This window comes from Pelophylax lessonae (assembly GCF_965119305.1).
Source record: "Pelophylax lessonae genome assembly, chromosome: 13".
NCBI lineage: Eukaryota > Metazoa > Chordata > Amphibia > Anura > Ranidae > Pelophylax > Pelophylax lessonae.
This window is the reverse complement of record NC_138780.1, coordinates 7,285,816-7,308,006: the sequence shown is the minus strand read 5'-3', so window position 1 is coordinate 7,308,006 and position 22,191 is coordinate 7,285,816. Positions and strand designations below refer to the sequence as shown.

Here is a 22,191-nt window from a genome sequence, read left to right as displayed (position 1 = left end):
CTCGCTGCGCTGATCCCTGCATCCGCTCCTCCTGAACCAACCTTCGGCTGTATTGCTATTAGTGCTAAGTACCCCGCAGGGGAACCCTCTATAAACTTATACTAAGCTTACACTATCTAGCTCTGCATAGTAAAGACTATTTATCACATCTGCATATCTAGATTGCTAGCTCTTAAGACTACTGCTACTTATTCCTGCACTGGGTTGATCACTCTTGTATGTCCACCTGCTACTCTGTCATCTGCTACCATACATGATTGCTAAACCTACCTGCATCCATCTGCTACTGTCTTACCTTCAAGTGTCTGTCACCTACCACCTCCACTCAACCTGTCTCTTAAATCTTCATCACTGTGTTACCACATACATAAAGTCACTCTAGGAACCAGCTTGTTGAGTGTGTGTATTTACTAGCTGAATTAAGACCTTCCACACATGATGAGTCATTGAGGTTGGGAATGGTATCTCAGCATCTCTCTTACATGACTACTGAAGTGGAATATTTCTGCAGCTGAAAATCCACACCATACATGAAACGCAGGAGCGTTACACTAGCGTCCTGAAGATACAGAGTTCACTGAGTCTGCTGGTAACACAAGCAAAGGATTAATTCTTTCATGCAAGTGTTGTAAGGTTCAACAGAAGATCTGCATTTCAGTTTCACTAAGTGAGGCCAAAAGAGAGTTGTCCTCACCTGCAGTGCCGGGACAACGCCATCCAGCGCCCAGGGCAAAGATGCCAAACTGAGGCACCCCCACCCCCCCTTCCCTTAGGGTTAGGTTCAGGGTGCTCCCATCCCTGCAATAAACTATTATGCCCAGGGCAGCCGTCACTCCTGCTCACCCCTTGTCTCGGCCCTGCTCACCTGTAGCTTCATTTTGGGCTCAAACCAAACCCAACCTCATCCCTATTCAGCAGCATAGTCTTCAGGTCCTGCCGCTTTTGCCTATCCTTCCCACTAAAATGCCCAAGGTAGCTGCTACGTCAGGGACGTACCTAGAGTAGCTGGCACCCGGAGCGAATCCTATATCTGGCACCCCCCCAATCAGACGGGCAAGGGGCGCACCACACATCGACATGCTAACGTCATGTGAAGCACCTTTGCGCACCGTGGCCTGGGACCAAGAGGAGTCCTCCCCCCTCTGCTCCTCTGGGCAACGGGGCAGTCCGACCCGAGGATTGTCATAGCAAGTGTGTAACTGGTAGTAACACACTTACTATGTGCTACTGCCAGTGGTGTCACTAGGGTTAGTGTCACCTGGCGCAGTAAAACATGGTGTCACCCTCCCACAAAAATAAAAAATACTTTCCTGTTTTCTGAAAGTACTCCAAAGATGCAGCATGTGGGGATTTTGGTGAGCTTTCAGAAAATGCAGAAAAAAATATGTGCAACCTAATAGAAATCTTTAGGACTACAGCTATAACTGCAAGTGTAAGAAAGAAATGTAGGAAGACCCCGTTTACATTACACAGCCCCCATACCTCTGGTGCTCTTTACATTACACAGCCCCCATACCTCTGGTCCTCTTTACATTACACAGCCCCCACACCTCTGGACCTCTTTACATTACACAGCCCCCACACCTCTGGACCTCTTTACATTTCACAGCTGTGCACCTCTGGACCCTTTTACATTACTAAGGCCCTGCCACTCTGGACCCCTTAACATTACACAGCCCCTGCACCTCTGGACCTCTTTACATTACAAAACTCTGCACCTCTGGACCCCTTTACATTACACAGCCCCCCCACATCTCTGGACCCCTTTATATTAAACAGCTCCACACCTCTAGACCCCCTTACATTACACAGCCCCACACCTCTGGACCCCTTTACATTACACAGCTCCGCACCTCTGGACCCCTTTACATTACACAGCCCCCTACCCCCTGCAGCTCTGCCCCTTCCTACCTTTTTTGGGAATGCAGAGCGGCAGACACAGGAGAGCAGAGCAGGGAGCAGGAGGGCAGAACAGGAGAGGGAAGCAGCAGCATTGAATAGACAGGTCCTAGCAACCAATCACCTGCTGGCCAACTAGGAAAGGTAAATCCAGCAGCTCCCGCTGTCTATTCAGTGCTGCTTTTTGTCTCTCTTGTTCTGCCTCCTGCTCCCTGCTTCGCTCTCCTGTGTTAATAAGTGGTGGCCTGACCCCCCCCATCCCATGTGTGGCGCTCGTAGTGGACCGCCTCCTGCCCCCCACCCCACCCAAGTTGGTACGCCACTGTGCCACATTTTTCTTTTAGTTGGCCTGACCTTACCTTTGCTTCTCTGTGGGTCCATTTGTCACCAGAGGTGCGAAGATGACCTGTGAACTCTCTGAGTCAGAGTTAACCCAAGACTGAGGACTCTTCCCAATCACATATTATGGGGGAAATGAAGGAGATTCTCCTTGTACAGAATGTTTTTTTCCATGTCTGGGATGCCTTAACCACCAAAACCCCGGAAGATTTTACCCCCTTCCGGACCAGGGCCTATTTTGCGATTCGGCACTGCGTGACTTTAACGGACAATTGCGCGTTCGTGCGACGCTGTACCTAAACTAATTTGACGTTCTTTCTTTCCCACAAACAGAGCTTTCTTTTGGTGGTATTTGATCACCTGTGCGATTTTTTTGATCATGCGCTATAAACAAAAGAAGAGCGTCAATTTTGCAAAAATAACAATATTTTTCAAAATTTTTTATATGAAATTCCCAAAAAAAAAAATGTAAAAATCAAAATTTTTCAACATTTTTGGCCAATTTGTTTTATGCTACATATGTTTGGTAAAAAAAAAAAACGTAAAAAGCGTATTTTGATTGGTTTGCGCAAAAGTTATTGCGTTTACTAACTAAGGGAAAGATTTTTGTCATTTTTGTTGTTTTTTTTTTTTTTAATGCGTAATGGCGGCATTCTGCGATTTTTTTTTGCGGGATTGCGACATTGCGGCGGACAGATCGGACCCTTGACTGACTTTTTTTTGACACTTTTGGGGTTACCAGTGACATTACTGCAGTAATCAGTGCTATACATATGCACTGTTACTGTAAAAATGACACTGGCAGGGAAGCGGTTAACTTTTTTTGAGAGGGAGGGGTTAAGTGTGTCCCTAGGGGCGTGCTTCTAACTGTGATTGGTTGTGGCTTGATGTGTAAGAACAGAGATCAACGGTCCTACATAGTAGAACAGTGTGATCACTATTCTTACATAGGGGAGAATGACAGACGGCTTTGTTTACATTAGCCGCCTGCCTTTCTCCCGGTGTAACGGACAATCGCGAGTGCCCGGCGGACATCGGGTTCGCCGAGCACACGCGCGGGGGGGTCCGTGACCGAGCGGGAGCGCACATCCAGCGGCGCGCACTCACTCCCCAGAGCCTCACAGGCTAGCGACGTAGACCTACGTCGCTTTGCCTGTGAGGGGCTTACCGCCGACGTAAATCGTCGTTAGGCAGTCGGCAAGCAGTTAATAATTCTTCATTTTCCCAATTAGGAACATAGTATGAATAAGACCGGCCTTCACTGCAGCTGCTAAAAGGAATGAATGAATTACACTTGTAGAATGTCATAATGTCATATATATATGTTTATTTTATACATCTTTAATTGTTGAAATGTGTTCTAGAGTTGTTCACATCACCAGAAATCAGATTTGGTCCATCACACCTTGTGGAAGAGGGCGAGCAGGTGACGTTGGAGTGTGCGACCAATCCTAATGGAAGAACCAGCCTCTTATATACATTTTATAAAGACTCTCAGATTATCCAAAGTGGTGATTGGAAGACCAGTTATGTGATTGGTAAAGCCGGAGAAGAGCACACAGGAAGCTATCGGTGTTCTGTACAATCCCGGGATGGAAAAGTTAGGAAAAACAGCACTGACATCTACATCCTCGTACAAAGTGAGTGCAAGCTGTTATATTAAAATCCTTGTTTAACATTGTGTATGAAATATTTCAGCCATAAAACCAATGGAAATCATTTTGGAACAATGCAAACAGAGGAGGACTGGGCCAGGGGGGCAATTGCCCCCTGGGCCGCTCTGATGCCCCGAAAAAAGGCTGCACCGCTTCTGCTACAGACATGCCTAAATGATTCCTGGTGAAGAGAAGTAAAAAGTCCCCACTGCTGACCTACTGAGTGCAGGATAAAGACAAGGACAGAGAGCAGGCCTCCCCCCCAGCATGGATGGTGTAAACTGCGTTCCATGCTCCATGCCGGTTCCATGCCTCACTGGAGACTCTCCCCCGGCCAGCCCCAACTGAGCTGTCCCAGCTCCCCCCCAACCTCCCCCTGCTGGCCAAGTTGGGAACCCTGGATTCGGGACAGTGGGTAGAGAGTACCTGGAGCAGGGCTTCAGCCCGGAATGGGGGTCAGAAGGAGGCCAGAAAGAGGGGGAGTGGGAGGGGGGCCAAGCTTCAGCCTGGAATGGGGGTCAGAAGGAGGCCAGAAAGAGGGAGAGTGGGAGGGGGGCCAAGCTTCAGCCTGGAATGGGGGTCAGAAGGAGGCCAGAAAGAGGGAGAGTGGGAGGGGGGCCAAGCTTCAGCCTGGAATGGGGGTCAGAAGGAGGCCAGAAAGAGGGAGAGTGGGAGGGGGGCCAAGCTTCAGCCTGGAATGGGGGTCAGAAGGAGGCCAGAAAGAGGGAGAGTGGGAGGGGGGCCAAGCTTCAGCCTGGAATGGGGGTCAGAAGGAGGCCAGAAAGGGGGAGAGTGGGAGGGGGGCCAAGCTTCAGCCTGGAATGGGGGTCAGAAGGAGGCCAGAAAGAAGGAGAGTGGGAGGGGGACCAAGCTACAGCCTGGATTGGGGGTCAGCAGGAGGCCAGAAAGAGGGAGAGTGGGAGGGGGCCAAGCTTCAGCCTGGAATGGGGGTCAGAAGGAGGCCAGAAAGGGGGGGAGTGGGAGGGGGGCCGAGTCGCTGCACCATGGGCCTCTGGATTGTACTTGCCCCCTGGGCCGAAAGTTGCCAGTCAGCCCCTGAATGCAAAAAACAGCCAAATTTAGCACCAGTTCTAAAAATATTAAACTTCTCTACAAAATAACTCATCACAGTTGTCTTTCCACTTCCAAAATACTAATTCTGTGCATTTTTTTTAAATATTATTATTTTTTTCTGCTTTTACAGGTCCAATTTTAGGTATCAATATCACCGTGGATAAAGGTGATTTTGTATATGGAGAATCTTTGACATTGAATTGCTCCATAGAGAAAGGAACATATCCCGTATTCCTGTGGTGGCACAATAAAACGGTGGTAGACCAGGACTCTGAGTTCTACCAACTACGAGACAACGGGACAGTTCTATACATTGAATCCCTCCAAAGTCACCATGCAGGACCTTATAGGTGTCAAGTCAGCAACAAGTTATCAGCCATCGAGTCCTTCTTTGTTTTGGAGACATTTCAGATCAGCCAGATTTCAGAAAACCCTCCACTTGGTGAGTCCACATTTCTAAAAGTCTTCTTTGAGTAGTCCCGGCAATATAGGAGGCTAGTCTGGCCATACACCAGTAGAATTTAGTTCACTAATGTTATTTTTTGGAATGTTTGCTGAATTTTCTAGTGCTTAGTGGGGTCAAATCAACCTTCATCTTTGACTGATGTGACAATAAAAATTGAAGGAGCAGGATGGGAAATTTTTCTTAAGGGAACTAAAATTCTACCCCTGAATAGACATTTGCATGCCAGAAAATTTTGTTTCGTTTCAAATGCATTCCTTAATTGAAGAAGTTTGTTTTGGCATACTCGTTATGTTGAATTTGTTTCATAGCTTTGGCCTTCGTTTTGTATATTATTGGTCCAGGTGGATTAAAAAAAAGGGCAGTTTTTTTGGGAAGAATACTATATACAGTGGTGATCGAAAGTTTGGGCTCCCCAGGTAAAAATTTGTATTAATGTGCATAAAGAAGCCAAGGAAAGATAGAAAAATCCCCAAAAGGCATCAAATTACAGAATAGACATTCTTATAATATGTCAACAAAAGTTAGATTTTATTTCCATCATTGACACTTTCAAAATTACAGAAAACAAAAAAATGGCGTCTGCAAAAGTTTGGGCACCCTGCAGAATTTATAGCATGCACTGCCCCCTTTGCAAGGCTGAGACCTGCCAGTGTCATGGATTGTTCTCAATCATCGTCTGGAAAGACCATGTGATGTCAATCTCAAAGGTTTTAAATGCCCAGACTCATCTGACCTTGCCCCAACAATCAGCACCATGGGATCTTCTAAGCAGTTGTCTAGAAAACTGAAACTGCAAATAGTTGACGCTCACAAAGCTGGAGAAGGCTATAAGAAGATAGCAAAGCGTTTTTAGATGTCAATATCCTCTGTTCGGAATGAAATTAAGAAATGGCAGTCATCGGGAACAGTGGAAGTTAAAGCAAGATCTGGAAGATCAAGAAAAATATCAGACAGAACAGCTCGCAGGATTGTGAGAAAAACAATTCAAAACCCACGTTTGACTGCACAATCCCTCCAGAAAGATCTGGCAGACACTGGAGTTGTGGTACACTATTCCACTATAAAGAGATACTTTTACAAATATGGTCTTCATGGAAGAGTCATCAGAAGAAACCCTCTTCTACGTCCTCACCACAAAAATCAGCGTTTGAACTTTGCAAATGAACATATAGACAAGCCTGATGCATTTTGGAAACAAGTTCTGTGGACCAATGAGGTTAAAATTGAACTTTTTGGCCGAAATGAGCAAAGGTACGTTTGGAGAAGAAGGGGCACAGAATTTAATGAAAAGAACCTCTGTCCAACTGTTAAGCATGGGGGTGGATCAATCATGCTTTGGGGTTCTATTGCAGCCAGTGGCACAGGGAACATCTCACGAGTAGAAGGAAAAATTGAATTCAATAAAATTTCAGCAAATTTTGGATGGTAACTTGATGCCATCTGTGAAAAAGCTGAAGTTAAATAGAGTATGGCTTCTACAAATGGATAATGATCCTAAACACACCTCAAAATCCACGTGGGACTACATCAAGAGGCGTAAACTGAAGGTTTTGCCATGGCCTTCACAATCTCCTGACCTCAACATAATTGAAAATCTATGGATAGACCCTAAAAGAGCAGTGCGTGACAGACAGCCCAGAAATCTCAAAGAACTGGAAGACTTTTGTAAGGAAGAATGGGCAAAGATACCTCAAACAAGAATTGAAAGACTCTTGGCTGGCTACAAAAAGCATTTACAAGCTGTGATACTTGCCAAGGGGGGCAGTACAAGATATTAACTCTGCAGGGTGCCCAAACTTTTACAGACGCCATTTTTGTGTTTTCTGTTATTTTGAAAGTGTAAATGATGGAAATAAAATCTAACTTTTGCTGACATATTATAAGAATGTCTAATCTGTAATTTAATGCCTTTTGGGGATTTTTCCATCTTTCCTTGGCTTCTTTATGCACATTAATACACATTTTTACCTGGGGTGCCTAAACTTTCGATCCCCACTGTACAGTACATTAGATATATTATCGAAAGGATTCAATATTGACTGGCATCATGTGCATCCTAATTAACAAATGGAATGAAATTTGGATCCATTCGTTATCCAAATCATAAATATTGAATGAATTTGAAAATTGAATAAATTTCCCAATGGGCCCGAACTATCGCATCATGTGACATCATCCAAATGAAACAAATGCATTAATTGTTTTCAAAATCACTTTTTTCAGATTTGTTGTCATCCGTTTCTATGTCTATTCGGGGGTGCTTGGGTGGGCTGTGCCACCCAGAATTTAGTCATGCCCCCCTCAGGCTGGATACATCCCTGCACTCCCAGCTGAGACAAGGGTGGGCAGCCTGGCACAATGAATTACCAAAGTGAACGTCCCAACAGGAGAAAAGAAGAGAGCCGGGAGGAGGTGCAATCTGTGCTGTGCTCTTCCCACTCCATGTCAGAACAGTGATCCACCACACAGCAGATGACATGGGATCTGCAGGAGAGGTGTGAGGGCCATGTGAAATGGCCTGATGGGCCGGGTTATACCTGCAGACATTGTGTTTGACACATGTGGCATAGGGGGATTCTTTGAAAAGTTTCTGGAAAGGTGAGCTTACAATTTAAAGGGAATTTTACCCCTTTTGGAAGCAATTTGGAAAAATTTCCACATATATGTGTAGCACCCTCCTAGTGCTAGTTAGGGAGGATAAGTTTGCTCTTCCTGCTTAACAGGGGAGTAGCAGGTAAGCCATAGTCTGCCCCATCTGCTTATCAGAGGAGCCTGATCAGTAGTTAGGCCTGTTGCATGTGTCCATGTGTGATTCATCTGGGCAGAGGGAGTGTCCAAATTGTATCCAATAGGGGAGCCTGTTGGACAGTGGAGGAAACCCAGCCAGTGACACACAGGCTTTTGTAACTATCCCAGTGGGTTGGCACAAGCAGTGGTGAATCCTGGGATATGTTATAAAAGCCAACGGCACATGTGACAGGGTGTCTTTGGGTGGGAAGCCAGGTCCCAGGAGGAGGGTGACAGCTGTCTCTCCTCCTGTCTGTATGGAAGGTGGTCACAGGGAGTCAGCCTAGTGAGCCTGAAGTGTGGTGCTGAGCCAGGAGGTCCAGCGGATGCTGACAAGTGGAGCTGAAGGCAGAGCAACCTTGGGAAAAACAGTGTCCGTGAGTACCGGGGAGCTTGCCAGGGGATTGTTCCAGGAAGGGGACCACTCCAGTGGAGAGTCAATGGACATGAGCTAGCACACACAGCAAGTGAGAAAGGGGGTGCCAAGTTAGGACCCTGAAGAGAAACTATAACAGGATCATATTCTATATCTTCACTTCTGTGGCAAGGTGAAGCAGCGGCCTTGCCGCACACTACAGCTAGTTGTCCTCAACATTGTGCATAGTTCATAGCTGGAATATACCGCTTATCTCTTCTCCTATCCCAGTTCCAAATAAAACACAAAAAACAAATCCCCTGGGCTGTTCATTGTCTGAGCCAAGCATCTAAGTTTCCACAAACTGTTGCTATGGGTGACCCAGGGGAATCCAGAAAGTGCAATTCTCAGCAGTCCTCTAGGGGGCAGTGCTACATATGTATGTTTTATCTTCTGATAAATGTCATTTTGCAGAGATCATTGACGTTGCATGATTTATCTTTCTGATATTGATACCAAGTTTCAACTCCCTTCTTTCTCAGGACAGAATATCTTATGGCCGGTACTCTGCGTTTTATTGTTAACTCTGTTGCTTGTTATCATCTTACTGTTTGTAAAGAGGAGAAAATTATCTTCTTTATTCCCTTCATTAAATCATCAACAAAATCAGCAAAATCAGCAAAATTCAGGTAACCTTGGCTCTGCACTTATCTGATTTTTTAAATATTTATAGAAATTATGCAAAAATTTCTAAAACTGCGTGTATACAGTATCTCACAGAAGTAAGTACACCCCTCCCATTTCTGTAAATATTTTATTCTATCTTTTCATGTGACAACACTGAAGAAATGAGACTTTGTTACAATGTAAAGTAGTGAGTGTACAGCTTGTATAACAGTGTAAATTTACTGTCCCCTTAAAATAACTCAACACACAGCCATTAATGTCTAAACCGCTGGCAACAAAACTGAGTACACCCCTAAGTGAACATGTTGAAATTGGGCCTAAAGTGTCAATATTTTGTGTGGCCACCATTATTTTCCAGCACTGCCTTAACCCTCTTGGGCATGGAGTTCACCAGAGCTTCACAGGTTGTCACTGGAGTCCTCTTCCACTCCTCCATGACGACATCACAGAGCTGGTGGATGTTAGAGACCTTGCGCTCCTCCACCTTCCATTTGAGGATGCCCCACAGATGCTCAATACTGTTTAGATCTGGAGACATGCTTGGCCAGTCCATCACCTTTACCATCAGCTTCTTTAGCAAGGCAGTGGTCATCTTGGAGGTGTTTGGGGTCGTTATTATGTTGGAATATTGCCCTGTGGCCCAGTCTCTGAAGGGAGGGGATCATGCTCTGCTTCAGTATGTCACAGTACATGTTGGCATTCATGGTTCCCTCAATGAACTGTAGCTCCCCAGTGCCGGCAGCACTCATGCAGCCCCAGACCATGACACTCCCACCACCATGCTTGACTGTAGGAAGACACACTTGTCTTTGTACTCCTCACCTGGTTGCCCCCACACATGCTTGACACCATCTGAACCAAATAAGTTTATCTTGGTCTCATCAGACCACAGGACATGGTTCCAGTAATCCATGTCCTTAGTCTGCTTGTCTTCAGCAAACTGTTTGCGGGCTTTCTTGTGCATCATCTTTAGAAGAGGCTTCCTTCTGGGATGACAGCCATGCAGACCAATTTGATGCAGTGTGCGGCGTATGGTCTGAGCACTGACAGGCTGACCCCTCCCCCACCCCTTCAACCTCTGCAGCAATGCTGGCAGCACTCATATGTCTATTTCCCAAAGACAACCTCTGGATATGACGCTGAGCACGGCACTCAACTTCTTTGGTCGACCATGGTAAGGCCTGTTCTGAGTGGAACCTGTCCTGTTAAACCACTGTATGGTCTTGGCCAACGTGCTGCAGCTCAGTTTCAGGGTCTTGGAAATCCTCTTATAGCCTAGGCCAACTTTATGTAGAGCAACAATTCTTTTTTTCAGATGCTCAGAGAGTTCTTTGCCACGAGGTGTCATGCTGATCTTCCAGTGACCAGTATGAGAGAGTGAGAGCGATAACCCCCAATTTAACACACCTGTTCCCCATTCAAACCTGAGACCTTGTAACACTAACGAGTCACATGACACCGGGGAGGGAAAATGGCTAATTGGGCCCAATTTGGACATTGTCACTTAGGGGTGTACTCACTTTTGTTGCCAGCAGTTTAGACATTAATGGCTGTGTGTTGAGTTATTTTGAGGGGACAGCAAATTTACACTGTTATACAAGCTGTACACTCACTACTTTACATTGTAGCAAAGTGTCATTTCTTCAGTGTTGTCACATGAAAAGATAGAATAAAATATTTACAAAAATGAGAGGGGTGTACTTACTTTTGTGAGATACTGTAAATGTGGTGTTCTAATGGGATTACTTGGAATGTGACTTTAAGCGGATATTCCCTGATGTGAAATAGACAGATAAGTAAAGTTCAAGAACAACTGATAAAATATGAATGCCAGGATTATTTCCTGTACCACGTCCCTGATATTTTCAATAAGTGGCGGAACTACCAGGGTAACAAAGGTCCTACTTGCAACTAGGCCCTTGTGTTCCTCCACCATGGGGGGGGGACCCCAAAACATCTGCGGAACCGTAAGGCTTGGTTCACACTGCTGCAACTTGCTTTTGATTTTCTTGGGAATTCTTTGCATTTTCTTGCAAATTCCTTGTGACTTTTATGATTTAACGTTACAGTCTAGAGCAACCTTTTCAACACAGTGGAACCCTTGAAATAAATTTTTAGTCTCAGGGAACCCCTGCTAAAATGACTATATCTACAACTCGTGATACATTAGTGTGAGAGTCATTGGGAAGAATTACCCCCTTACAGATAGCTAAAAAGATGAACGGTGTCAGTGGCAACTTATCTGAGAGGCAGAAATTGTTCATTGCTCAAGGAACCCCTAGCAACCTCTAGAGGAACCCTGGTTCAGAAACCCTTGTCTAGAGGAAGGGGCCTATGGCCAGAGGAATGAGCTTAGGATCAGATGAAAGGGCCCAGGATGAGAGGAAAGGGCCTAGAACCAGAGGAAGGGACTGAGGTTCAGAGGAAGGTGCCCAGGACAAGAGGAAGGGTCCCAAGATCAGAGGAAGGGGCCTAGGACTAGAGGAAGGGGCCTAGGACTAGAGGAAGGGGCCTAGGACTAGAGGAAAGGGCCTATGACTAGAGGAAAGGGATCAGGACCACAGGAAAGGGCCCAGGACCAGAGGAAAGGACCCAGGACCAGAGGAAAGGGCCTAGAACCAGAGAAAGGGGATGAGGTTCAGAGGAAGGTGCCTAAGTCCAGAGAAAGGGTCCCAGGTTCAGAGGAAGGGGCCTAGGATCAGAGGAAAGGGCCTAGAACCAGAGAAAGGGGATGAGGTTCAGAGGAAGGTGCCTAAGTCCAGAGAAAGGGTCCCAGGATCAGAGGAAGGGGCCTAGGATCAGAGGAAAGGGCCTAGGACCAGAGGAAAGGGCACAGGGTCAGAGGAAGAAGCCCAGGATCAGAGGAAGAAGCCCAGGATTAGAGGAAGAAGCCCAGGATCAGAGGAAGAAGCCCAGGGTCAGAGGAAAGTGCCCAGGGTCAGAGGAAAGGGCCCAGGGTCAGAGGAAGAAGTCTAGAATCAGAGGAAAGTGCCCAGGGTTAGAGGAAAGGGCCCAGGGTCAGAGGAAGAAGTCCAGGATTAGAGGAAGAAGCCCAGGATCAGAGGAAGAAGCCCAGGATTAGAGGAAGAAGCGCAGGATCAGAGGAAGAAGCCCAGGGTCAGAGGAAAGTGCCCAGGGTCAGAGGAAAGGGCCCAGGGTCAGAGGAAGAAGTCCAGAATCAGAGGAAAGTGCCCAGGGTTAGAGTAAAGGGCCCGGGGTCAGAGGAAGAAGTCCAGAATCAGAGGAAAGTGCCCAGGGTCAGAGGAAAGGGCCCAGGGTCAGAGGAAGAAGTCCAGAATCAGAGGAAAGTGCCCAGGGTTAGAGTAAAGGGCCCGGGGTCAGAGGAAGAAGTCCAGAATCAGAGGAAAGTGCCCATGGTTAGATGAAAGGGCCCAGGGTCAGAGGAAAGGGCCCAGGGTCAGAGGAAGAAGTCCAGAATCAGAGGAAAAAGCCCAGGATCAGAGGAAAGGGGCCTAGGATCACAGGAAAGGGCCTAGGACAAGAGGAAGAAGCCCAGGACAAGAGGAAGAAGCCCATGATCAGAGGAAGAAGCCCAGGATCAGAGGAAGGTGCCCAGGATCCGAGGAAAGTGCCCAGGATCCGAGGAAAGTTCCCAGGATCAGAGGAAAGTGCCCAGGGTCAGAGGAAAGGGCCCAGGGTCAGAGGAAGAAGCCCGGAATCAGGGAAAAAAGACCAGGATCAGAGGAAAGGGCCCAGGATCAGAGTAAAGGGCCCAGCATCAAAGGAAAGGGCCTAGGACCAGAACAAAGTGTCCCAGGGCCAGAGGAAAGTCCCCCAGCATAAGAAGAAAGTGCCTCCGGTCCAGAGCAAAGGGCCCAGGATCAGAGTAAGGGGCCTAGGACCAGCGGAAAGTGCCCTGGGACCAGAGCAAAGGGCCCAGGATCAGAGGAAGGGGCCTAGGCCAGCAGAAAGTGCCCCGGGACCAGAGCAAAGGGCCCAGGATCAGAGGAAGGGGCCTAGGACCAGAAGAAGAGGCCTAGGACATAGGGGGTGTATAGCGCTGCACTTATTTTTATTTATTTATTAATTTGGAAGTGTGTAATACATTGGAGTAGTGATAGGGGTAATAACACTATAAGTGCAGAAGCTGCAGTATTCTAAGAAATATAGACAAGTACAAGGAGTCCAAAATGTTTCTACCCCATCCATAAAAAATGCCCTTTGAGGTCTAAACATCCGTTGCGCAAGTGTAACAAACTTTCCCACATTAAAAAGGAAAATCGCTATATTTTTTCTAATATATAGTTCCTATATCATCAGCACCATCTAGTGGCCATAATGGGATTTTGTCTTTCTCCTGATTGAGGCATTGATAAGGAAAAAAAAGGTCATTATGGCCACTAGGTGGTGCTGATGATAAAGGAACTACATATATTAGAGAAAATACAGTGATCTTTGTCACATCCTCACAATGAATGTTTTATACAGAGACCCTTCCAACTTACTAAGGGAATGTTCTGCCTTCGGAGGGGAGCGCATGTCTGCTTTGCAGTGCTTGGGACATTTCCCCCCTCCGGAGACGGTTGGTTTGGTATTGTCACCTCATTGTGGTTAGTTGGCTATTTTAGTTTTCTACGTACTATTCATTCGCTTTGTGAAAATTAGTAACTTATTTCCCTTAAAACGAATTTAAAAGCTCATAATTAATTATACATTTTTAATGTTACCTAACGATGAAATGTGTTTTGTTGTAGAATCCGCCGTTGATAAATATCGCCCTCGGTGAGTAGATATACAGTTTGGTTTTTGAAATTCTTTTATAACAGTACATACAGTCTATCTACCCCACGGGATGTGAGATTTAAGGGGTTCACCTTTTCCCAAAATACCTCCACCATTGAGGAAGACAAAGGGGATGGCGGACTACAGATCCCAGCATGTATTGGGGATATGAAGGGGATGGTGGACTACAGATCCCAGCATGCATTGAGGGAGATAAAAGGCATGGTGGACTACAGATCCCAGCATGCATTAAGGTAGATAAAGGGGATGGCAGACTACAGATCCCAGCATGCATCGAGGGAGACAAAGGGGATGGTGGACTACAGATCCCAGCATGCATCGAGGGAGATAAAAGGCATGGTGGACTACAGATCCCAGCATGCATTAAGGTGGATAAAAGGGGTGGCAGACTATGCACAGAGTGGAATGGGGGACTACAGATTCCAGCATGCCTTGAGAGAAAAATGGTGATGGCAGACTACAGATCCCAGCATGTATTGGGGAGATAAAGGGAATGGCAGACTACAAATCCCAGCATGCATTGGCGAGATAAAGGGAATAGCGGACTACAAATCCCAGCATTGGGGAGATAAAGAGGATGGCGGACTACAGATCCCAGCATTCATTGGAGAGATAAAGGGGATGGAGGACTACAGATCTCAGCATACATTGGGGAGATAAAGGTGGTGGTGGACTACAAATCCCAGCATTCATTGGAGAGATAAAGGGGATGGAGGACTACAGATCTCAGCATGCATTGGGGAGATAAAGGTGGTGGTGGACTACAAATCCCAGCATGCCTTGAAAGAAAAATGGTGATGGTAGACTACTGATCTTAGCATGCATTGGGGGAGATATAGGGGATGGTGGACTACAAATCCCAGTATGCACTGAGGGAGACAAAGGGGATGGCGGACTACTGATCCCAGCATGCCTTAGGAGAAAAATGGCGATGGCAGACTACAGGTCTCAGCATGCATTGAGGAGGATAAGAGGGATGGAAAGCAATGTCCTAGCATGCATTGAGGGAAGTTGCAGGGATGGCGAACCACAGAGACCAGCATCAGCATCAGGGGATGGCGAACTACAGATCCCAGCTTGCACTGATTAAGATAAGAGAGGTGGAACACTACAAATCCCAGAATACATGGAAGGAGATAGCAGGGATGACTAACTTCAGATCCCAGCATGCCTTGATGGGTTGTCAGCCATCAAACCGGGGGCACCTAGTGTCCAAAAAATATATTGCATGAAAACTTGTTTCACTATTTTACTATTTAATTGGCTGTTCATTGTTATCTGGAGCGAATATTTCTGGAGTTCTGATTTTTTAAACAATTTAGCAAATCAGTTATAGAGATATAACAGATAAAGTGAACACACCGTGCAAGAATTCCTATAGAGATAATATAATATTTGTAGATTCTGTGATATATGGTCTTGTATGACGGGCCTAGAATCCCCCGGAATCTATGGAAGGTCACTGACCGATAATAAGTATCAATGTGGAAAATGAAAGCAGAATGGTCTCTTGCAATTCAATCAACTGAATGGATTAGGCTTAGAATTCTATTACATTGTTGCATAAACCATAAATAAATCTGATTATTATTATATTTTATAATATAATGCGGTGGCTGACATCTTTCTTTATCTAGGGATGATGGAAGATCAGCAAATGAGGGTACAAATGGTCCCGATGAAATCGATAACAATCAGCATCTCTATGACAATGGTAGGTTGGATGACCCGCTACTTCTTCTCCTTCACTATTAAAATTAATAAAACGATCATGCTTATATGAAGTTCTATTTATAAAACATTCAGTGGACGAATGTCCCAAGCATTCATCCAGGCTGCACAAATTTTCCCCGTATTTTACTTTGATGTCATGTGTGCTCCATCTAGTGACCAAAATGCATTATATTCTCTGACTAAGGTAATTCAGAAAAATATACCTAATTTCAGCCACTAGATGGAGCTGGTGATCATAGGAAGTCATAGCATTAATTTGTAATTTGTGCAGTATGGACGAATGCTTGTGACCTATGTCCATCACATGTTTTATAAATAGACCCCCATGATATAAATATATATATATATATATATATATATATATATACATACTGTATATATTTATATTATTTATGTATTTTAATTTATTACGGGAATTAGGAAATTACATAGGAAGATTGATTTATCATTTTGTCCCCCTTAGTGTCTTCACAACAAGAGGAAGATGACATCTGCTACACTTACATTGATATCAGTAAGATAAAAGGTGAGCATCTGCTTTTTATGTTGTGTTTTATACTATAGTTTGTTCATAAACTTTAATGTGGTGCCCAACTTGGAGCCCAGGGGCCACATATGGCCCTCGGTGACCTTCTATGCAGCCCTCAGGGCCCCTACCAGCAGTAGTCTGTGCTTTTTTATTGTGCTGCATTAGCAGAGTCTTATGTTATGTGGCTTCAGTCTCCAACAACTCCTACAACATATTTACAGGATCTGGCCATCTCTTGTAGCATGCCTGTAGTCTCTAACAATCTCTTGTAGCATGCCCATAGGCTCTGATCATCTCCTGTACCATGCCCATAATCTCTAATCATCTCCTGTAGTATGCCCATAGTCTCTGATCATAACTTGTAGCATGCCCATAGTCTCTATCCATCTCTTGTAGCATGCTCATAGTCTCTAACCATCTCCTGTAGCATGCCCATAGTCTCTGACCATCTCTTGTAGCATGCCCATAGTCTCTAACCATCTCTTGTAGCATGCCCATAGTCCCTGACTATCTCTTGTAGCACACCCATAGTCTCTGATCATATATTTTAGCATGCCCATAGTCTCTATCCATCTCTTGTAGCATGCTCATAGTCTCTAACCATCTCCTGTAGCATGCCCATAGTCCCTGACTATCTCTTGTAGCACACCCATAGTCTCTGATCATATATTTTAGCATGCCCATAGTCTCTGACCATCTCTTGTAGCATGTCTGTAGTTCTCTATCCATCTCTTGTAGCATGCTTCTAGTCTCTATCCATCTCTTGTAGCATGTTTATAGTCTCTAACCATCTCGTGTAGCATGCCTATAGTCTCTAGCCATCTCTAATAGCATGCCTGTAGTCTTAGTCTCTAACCATCTCTTTATAGCATGCCTTTGGTCTCTGACCATCTCTTGTAGAATGCCTGTAGTCTTTGACCTTCACCAGTTGAATATCAGCCATCTCTGACAGCTTTTTGATGCATTGCCTTTACTGAAAATTATGTGTGGCCCTTTGGTGATGTCAGGGGCCACACGTAAGACCCCCTATATCAAGAAAGTTGACTCCTATTGAAATGGATTGAGGTGTAAGCTTTGGAGGCACGCTGGATGTTTCTGTCTGAAGAAGAGGTGGAAATCGTCCCAGCAACCTATTTAGTTGGCCAATATGGAATATACTTTGGTGTGATATTTTGCTCTATGATTACACTTACATACAACTAAGACTTTTTATTTTTATCTCCTTCTTTATCCGGCTTCTACAGGCCCCACCAACGAAAAGGTAAATGTTTATTTATAAGACATAACAATGTATAGGGTTTTGTATAACAACTTTAGTGATGGAACCACTAGAAACTCCCTTCCACCTTAGCCCAGCACCCAAAGTCCATCTAAACCCCAACCAGGGGACTTGTACTTTATCAAAGCATGGTGTATCCAACAACTACCATTTTATTATAAGTGAAAATGTCCAAATTGGGCCCAATTAGCCATTTTCCCTCCCCGGTGTCATGTGACTCGTTAGTGTTACAAGGTCTCAGGTGTGAATGGGGAGCAGGTGTGGTAAATTTGGTGTTATCGCTCTCACTCTCTCGTACTGGTCACTGGAAGTTCAGCATGGCACCTCATGGCAAAGAACTCTCAGAGGATCTGAAAAAAAGATGTGCTGCTCTACATAAAGATGGCCTAGGCTATAAGAAGATTGCCAAGACCCTGAAACTGAGCTGCAGCACGGTGGCCAAGACCATACAGCAGTTTAACAGGACAGGTCCCACTCAGAACAGGCCTCGCCATGGTCGACCAAAGAAGTTGAGTGCCGTGCTCAGCGTCATATCCAGAGGTTGTCTTTGGGAAATAGACCTATGAGTGCTGCCAGCATTGCTGCAGAGGTGGAAGGGGTGGGAGGTCAGCCTATCAGTGCTCAGACCATACACCGCACACTGCATCAAATTGGTCTGCATGGCTGTCGTCCCAGAAGAAAGCCTCTTCTAAAGATGATGCACAAGAAATCCTACAAACATTTTGCTGAAGACAAGCAGACTAAGGACATGGATTACTGGAACCATCTCCTGTGGTCTAATGAGACCAAGATAAACGTATTGGTTCAGATGGTGTCAGGCGTGTGTGGCCGCAACCAGGTGAGGAGTACAAAGACAAGTGTGTCTTGCCTACAGTCAAGCATGGTGGTGGGAGTGTCATGGTCTGGGGCTGCATGAGTCCTGCCGGCATTGGGGAGCTACAGTTCATTGAGGGAACCATGAATGCCAACATGTACTGTGACATACTGAAGCAGAGCATGATCCCCTCCCTTCAGAGACTGGGCTGCAGGGCAGTATTCCAACATAACGACCCCAAACAAACCTCCAAGACAACCACTGCATAGCTAAAGAAGCTGATTGTAAAGGTGATGGACTGGCCAAGCATGTCTCCAGACCTAAACCCTATTGAGTGTCTGTGGGGCATCCCCAAATGGAAGATGGAGGAGCGCAAGGTCTCTAACATCCACCAGCTCTGTGATGTCATCATGGAGGAGGGGAAGAGGACTCCAGTGGCAACCTGTGAAGCTCTGGTGAACTCCATGCCCAAGAGAGTTAAGGCAGTCCTGAAAAATAATGGTGGCCACACAAAATATTGACACTTTGTGCCCAATTTTGGACATTTTCACTTAGGGGTGTACTCACATTTGTTGCCAGCGGTTTAGACATTAATGGCTGTGTGTTGAGTAATTTTGAGGGGACAGTAAATTTACACTGTTATACAAGATGTACACTCACTACTTTACATTGTAGCAAAGTGTCATTTCTTCAGTGTTGTCACATGAAAAGATAGAATAAAATATTTACAGAAATGTGAGGGGTGTACTCACTTTCGATACATAAATATATATATATATATATATATATATGTCTGTGTGTGTGTGTATAATATATATATATATATATATATATATATATATATATATATATATATATATATATATATATATATATACTGTTGTTTTTTATTTCGTGCCACCTTTTATTTTCATCTCAGTTCTGGTAATCTCCCTCAGCCTTTTTTAGCTGCCACCTCCTCTCTACATTCACACGCTCCAGTATTGGTTGCACCTCATTACTCCGGGCTCTCTGGAGCCCGGCAATGGTGGACCATGCCTGAGCAATGTGTGACAGCACTTGTAGTCTCCACCTGGGGTACATGTAACAGGTGACAACACAAGACTGCAACGATAAGGCAGGGACGAAGCGTTGTCACCCTATATCAGGAAGTGCCTGACCAAGGACCTCCATGGCAGGATCACCAGGGATTATTTTAATGAAAGCTGCAGAATTAAAAATATTAAAAACAAGTTTTTCAAAGACAATAACGCGTTAAATCTTATTTTGGACTTTGATGACTGAGTTTACGTTTAGGCTCCATTCACACCAGCGCGACTTGTCAGCTACACTTGACGGCTACAGGAGCCGTTCTAATAGGAGCGACACAAGTCGCTCCGACTTAGAAAAAGGGTCCTGTACTACTTTGGGGCAACCTCAGAGCGACTTGCATAGACTTCCATTATGTGAAGTCCCTGCAAGTCGCTCCGAAGTCGTGGTGCATGGGAATGCACAAGTCGCCCCCGAAGTAGTACAGAGTCGTGTCGCCTCAGTGTGAACCGAGCCTTACTGTCACGGAATTGTTTCTTTTTCTGTTCCATATATCATACTAAGCTCCTTTAAAAATAGAGTGATGCTTATAACACTATGAGTGTCTACCTAGATATCTAAGGATCAAAGAGATATTTTTAATTATTTTTTATAAAAAGAGGGAAAAATGTTTTTATTTTTTTAAAATCTGTTTTTTTAACAAGTCCTTTGTGTATTCTGTCCAGGATGAGCCCTCTGTTGTGTATTCTGTGCTTCAACCTCGGGGAGCTTCAACGGGGTCTCAAGCCACCCAAGAGACAGACGACTCTGCCAACATCTACCAGAATTTCAATGCTGAGCAACATTAGGAAGCCTCATTCTAAGAAGAGTTGGGATGGACTAATATATTCCTCTTTACATGGATCAATGATCATTTTCTTACCATTGGGTCATGTATGGACACTGGTCCAGAAGTCAGTCTAGAATCTTCAACCTTCCCATATGAACCAAATCTTTGACCATGCCATAATCTCTTCTGACAGCATGTGGTGCAGGAAGCTTTTGGTGTGAGTCTAACATGCCCCTCTGTGTATCAGTAAGGCGATCGCTCAGACTCTGCAGGGGATAGGTTGAACCTATAACTGCTACCTTTGCAGCAGCTGGAAGGGGTAAGCCTTTTCTACTCAAGCTGTGGGTACTTTCCTATGAAAGCCAACTCAAAGTCTGAAAGCCTTTTATTTTTGATACCCCTGGAATGTACATAGATGATTTAAAGTGAGTTTATTTGGGCTTTTGGGCCTGTTTTTTATTATCCTTTCCTGCAGAATGCTGACTTTTTTACCCATGTGGCTGATTTTAAGCAAATACATTGAGCACTTTTTATTTTGATGCCTTTGGAATGTACAGTATTAAGTTGTTATTGTTATTAAGTTAATCTAAACTGAATGTCCATTCGGGTTCTACGAATTGTAAGCTACAAATGACCATTCCTGTAGTGGTAAATGTTGTCGAATGAAGATATTTAGTCATAGAAATGCTAAGTTTATATTTAATTTTATTGTTAGATTTTGGTTTTTATAGTTTTTTTTATAATAGGACTTTTACTATCAGCACAAGCTGGAACGTACTATCTAATGCAGGGATCCTCAAACTACGGCCCTCCAGCTGTTGGGGAACTACACATCCCATGAGGCATTGTAAAACTCTGACATTCACAGACATGACTAGGCATGATGGGAATTGTAGTTCCTGAACAACTGGAGGGCCATAGTTTGAAGACCCTTGATCTAATGTATACAATAAAAAGAGACTTCAGTTGTAAATTGTGTTTTTCGACTTTGAGAGGTCTCTTGTTTCGTGTTACTCTGTACAATGGGCTTTCCAAGCCGAAACCGAAAAAGTTTACTATGGGGAATATTTTTAAAGCCCAAAAAAACAAAAAACAAAAGCAAAGCTAATAAACGCAAAAACAACACAGCAAGTAAATTCTTCACCCAAGACCACAACGTTGTGTTTTTTTTTTATATTTGTAAAAGGTCCTTTTTTTAAAAAAAAAAAATAACCACTAAATCAATCCCCATCCAATAAACGGACTTGCTGATTCGCTCCCCAGTACAGTCATTTATATAAACAGGAAATGAGAAAAGTTTTTGCATGGAAGAAGTGAAATTTGTCATTCTGCAAAGGCAAGCCTTGTGAGTGAAACCATGAAATCTCTGCTGCTCACCTTCCTATTCTGTAAGTACCGATTGTCAGATTTCTTTTCTTCTGAGAAAAATTGGAAAATTATAACTTTTCATAAAAATGACGCTCTAAGCTAACGGGGTTTTCAGTTGTTAAAGGATTTATATTGTGGTTTGCTTTTTTTTTTGTTTTTTTGTTTTTTTTTTTTGTGAAAAATGTGCACTGGGCCAAATACTGGGGTAAATTGTACCGAGATTTATAGGATTCTTCTTTTTTGCCTTCCTCTGGATCAACCGTAAGTAACTGTTGATATAGGAATCTACATATGGAGGTTTTCTATTTTTCTTGTATCTATCTATCTATCCTTATCTTATCTATCTATCTATCCTTCCTATCTATTCGTATCTTATCTATCTATTCATATCTCATCAATCTATCATTTTATATCCATCTATCCTTATCTTTTGTATCTATCCTTATCTCATCTATCTATCTATTTATCCTTATCTTATCTATCTATCTATCTATCTATCTATCTATCTATCTATCTATCTATCTATCTATCTATCTATCTATCTATCTATCTATCCTTATCTTATCTGTCCATCCGTATCTTA

The 22,191-nt window shown here is 44.3% G+C and overlaps 1 protein-coding gene across 1 annotated transcript in view; it reads left to right on the top strand.

Annotated features, from left to right (window-relative positions):
• LOC309569790 (Fc receptor-like protein 3) overlaps positions 1–17,343 on the top strand; it is a gene marked incomplete at both ends in the record, with an annotated part of 63,417 nt that extends 46,074 nt beyond the window's left edge. Inside the window, 6 exons of the mRNA XM_082275794.1 lie at positions 5,098–5,409; positions 9,118–9,264; positions 13,978–14,005; positions 15,664–15,740; positions 16,224–16,286; positions 17,297–17,343. Coding sequence (XP_082131920.1) covers positions 5,098–5,409; positions 9,118–9,264; positions 13,978–14,005; positions 15,664–15,740; positions 16,224–16,286; positions 17,297–17,343 — 674 coding nt within the window. The remainder of the gene's footprint in view (positions 1–5,097; positions 5,410–9,117; positions 9,265–13,977; positions 14,006–15,663; positions 15,741–16,223; positions 16,287–17,296) is intronic.
• Between the last annotated feature and the right edge of the window lie 4,848 nt (positions 17,344–22,191).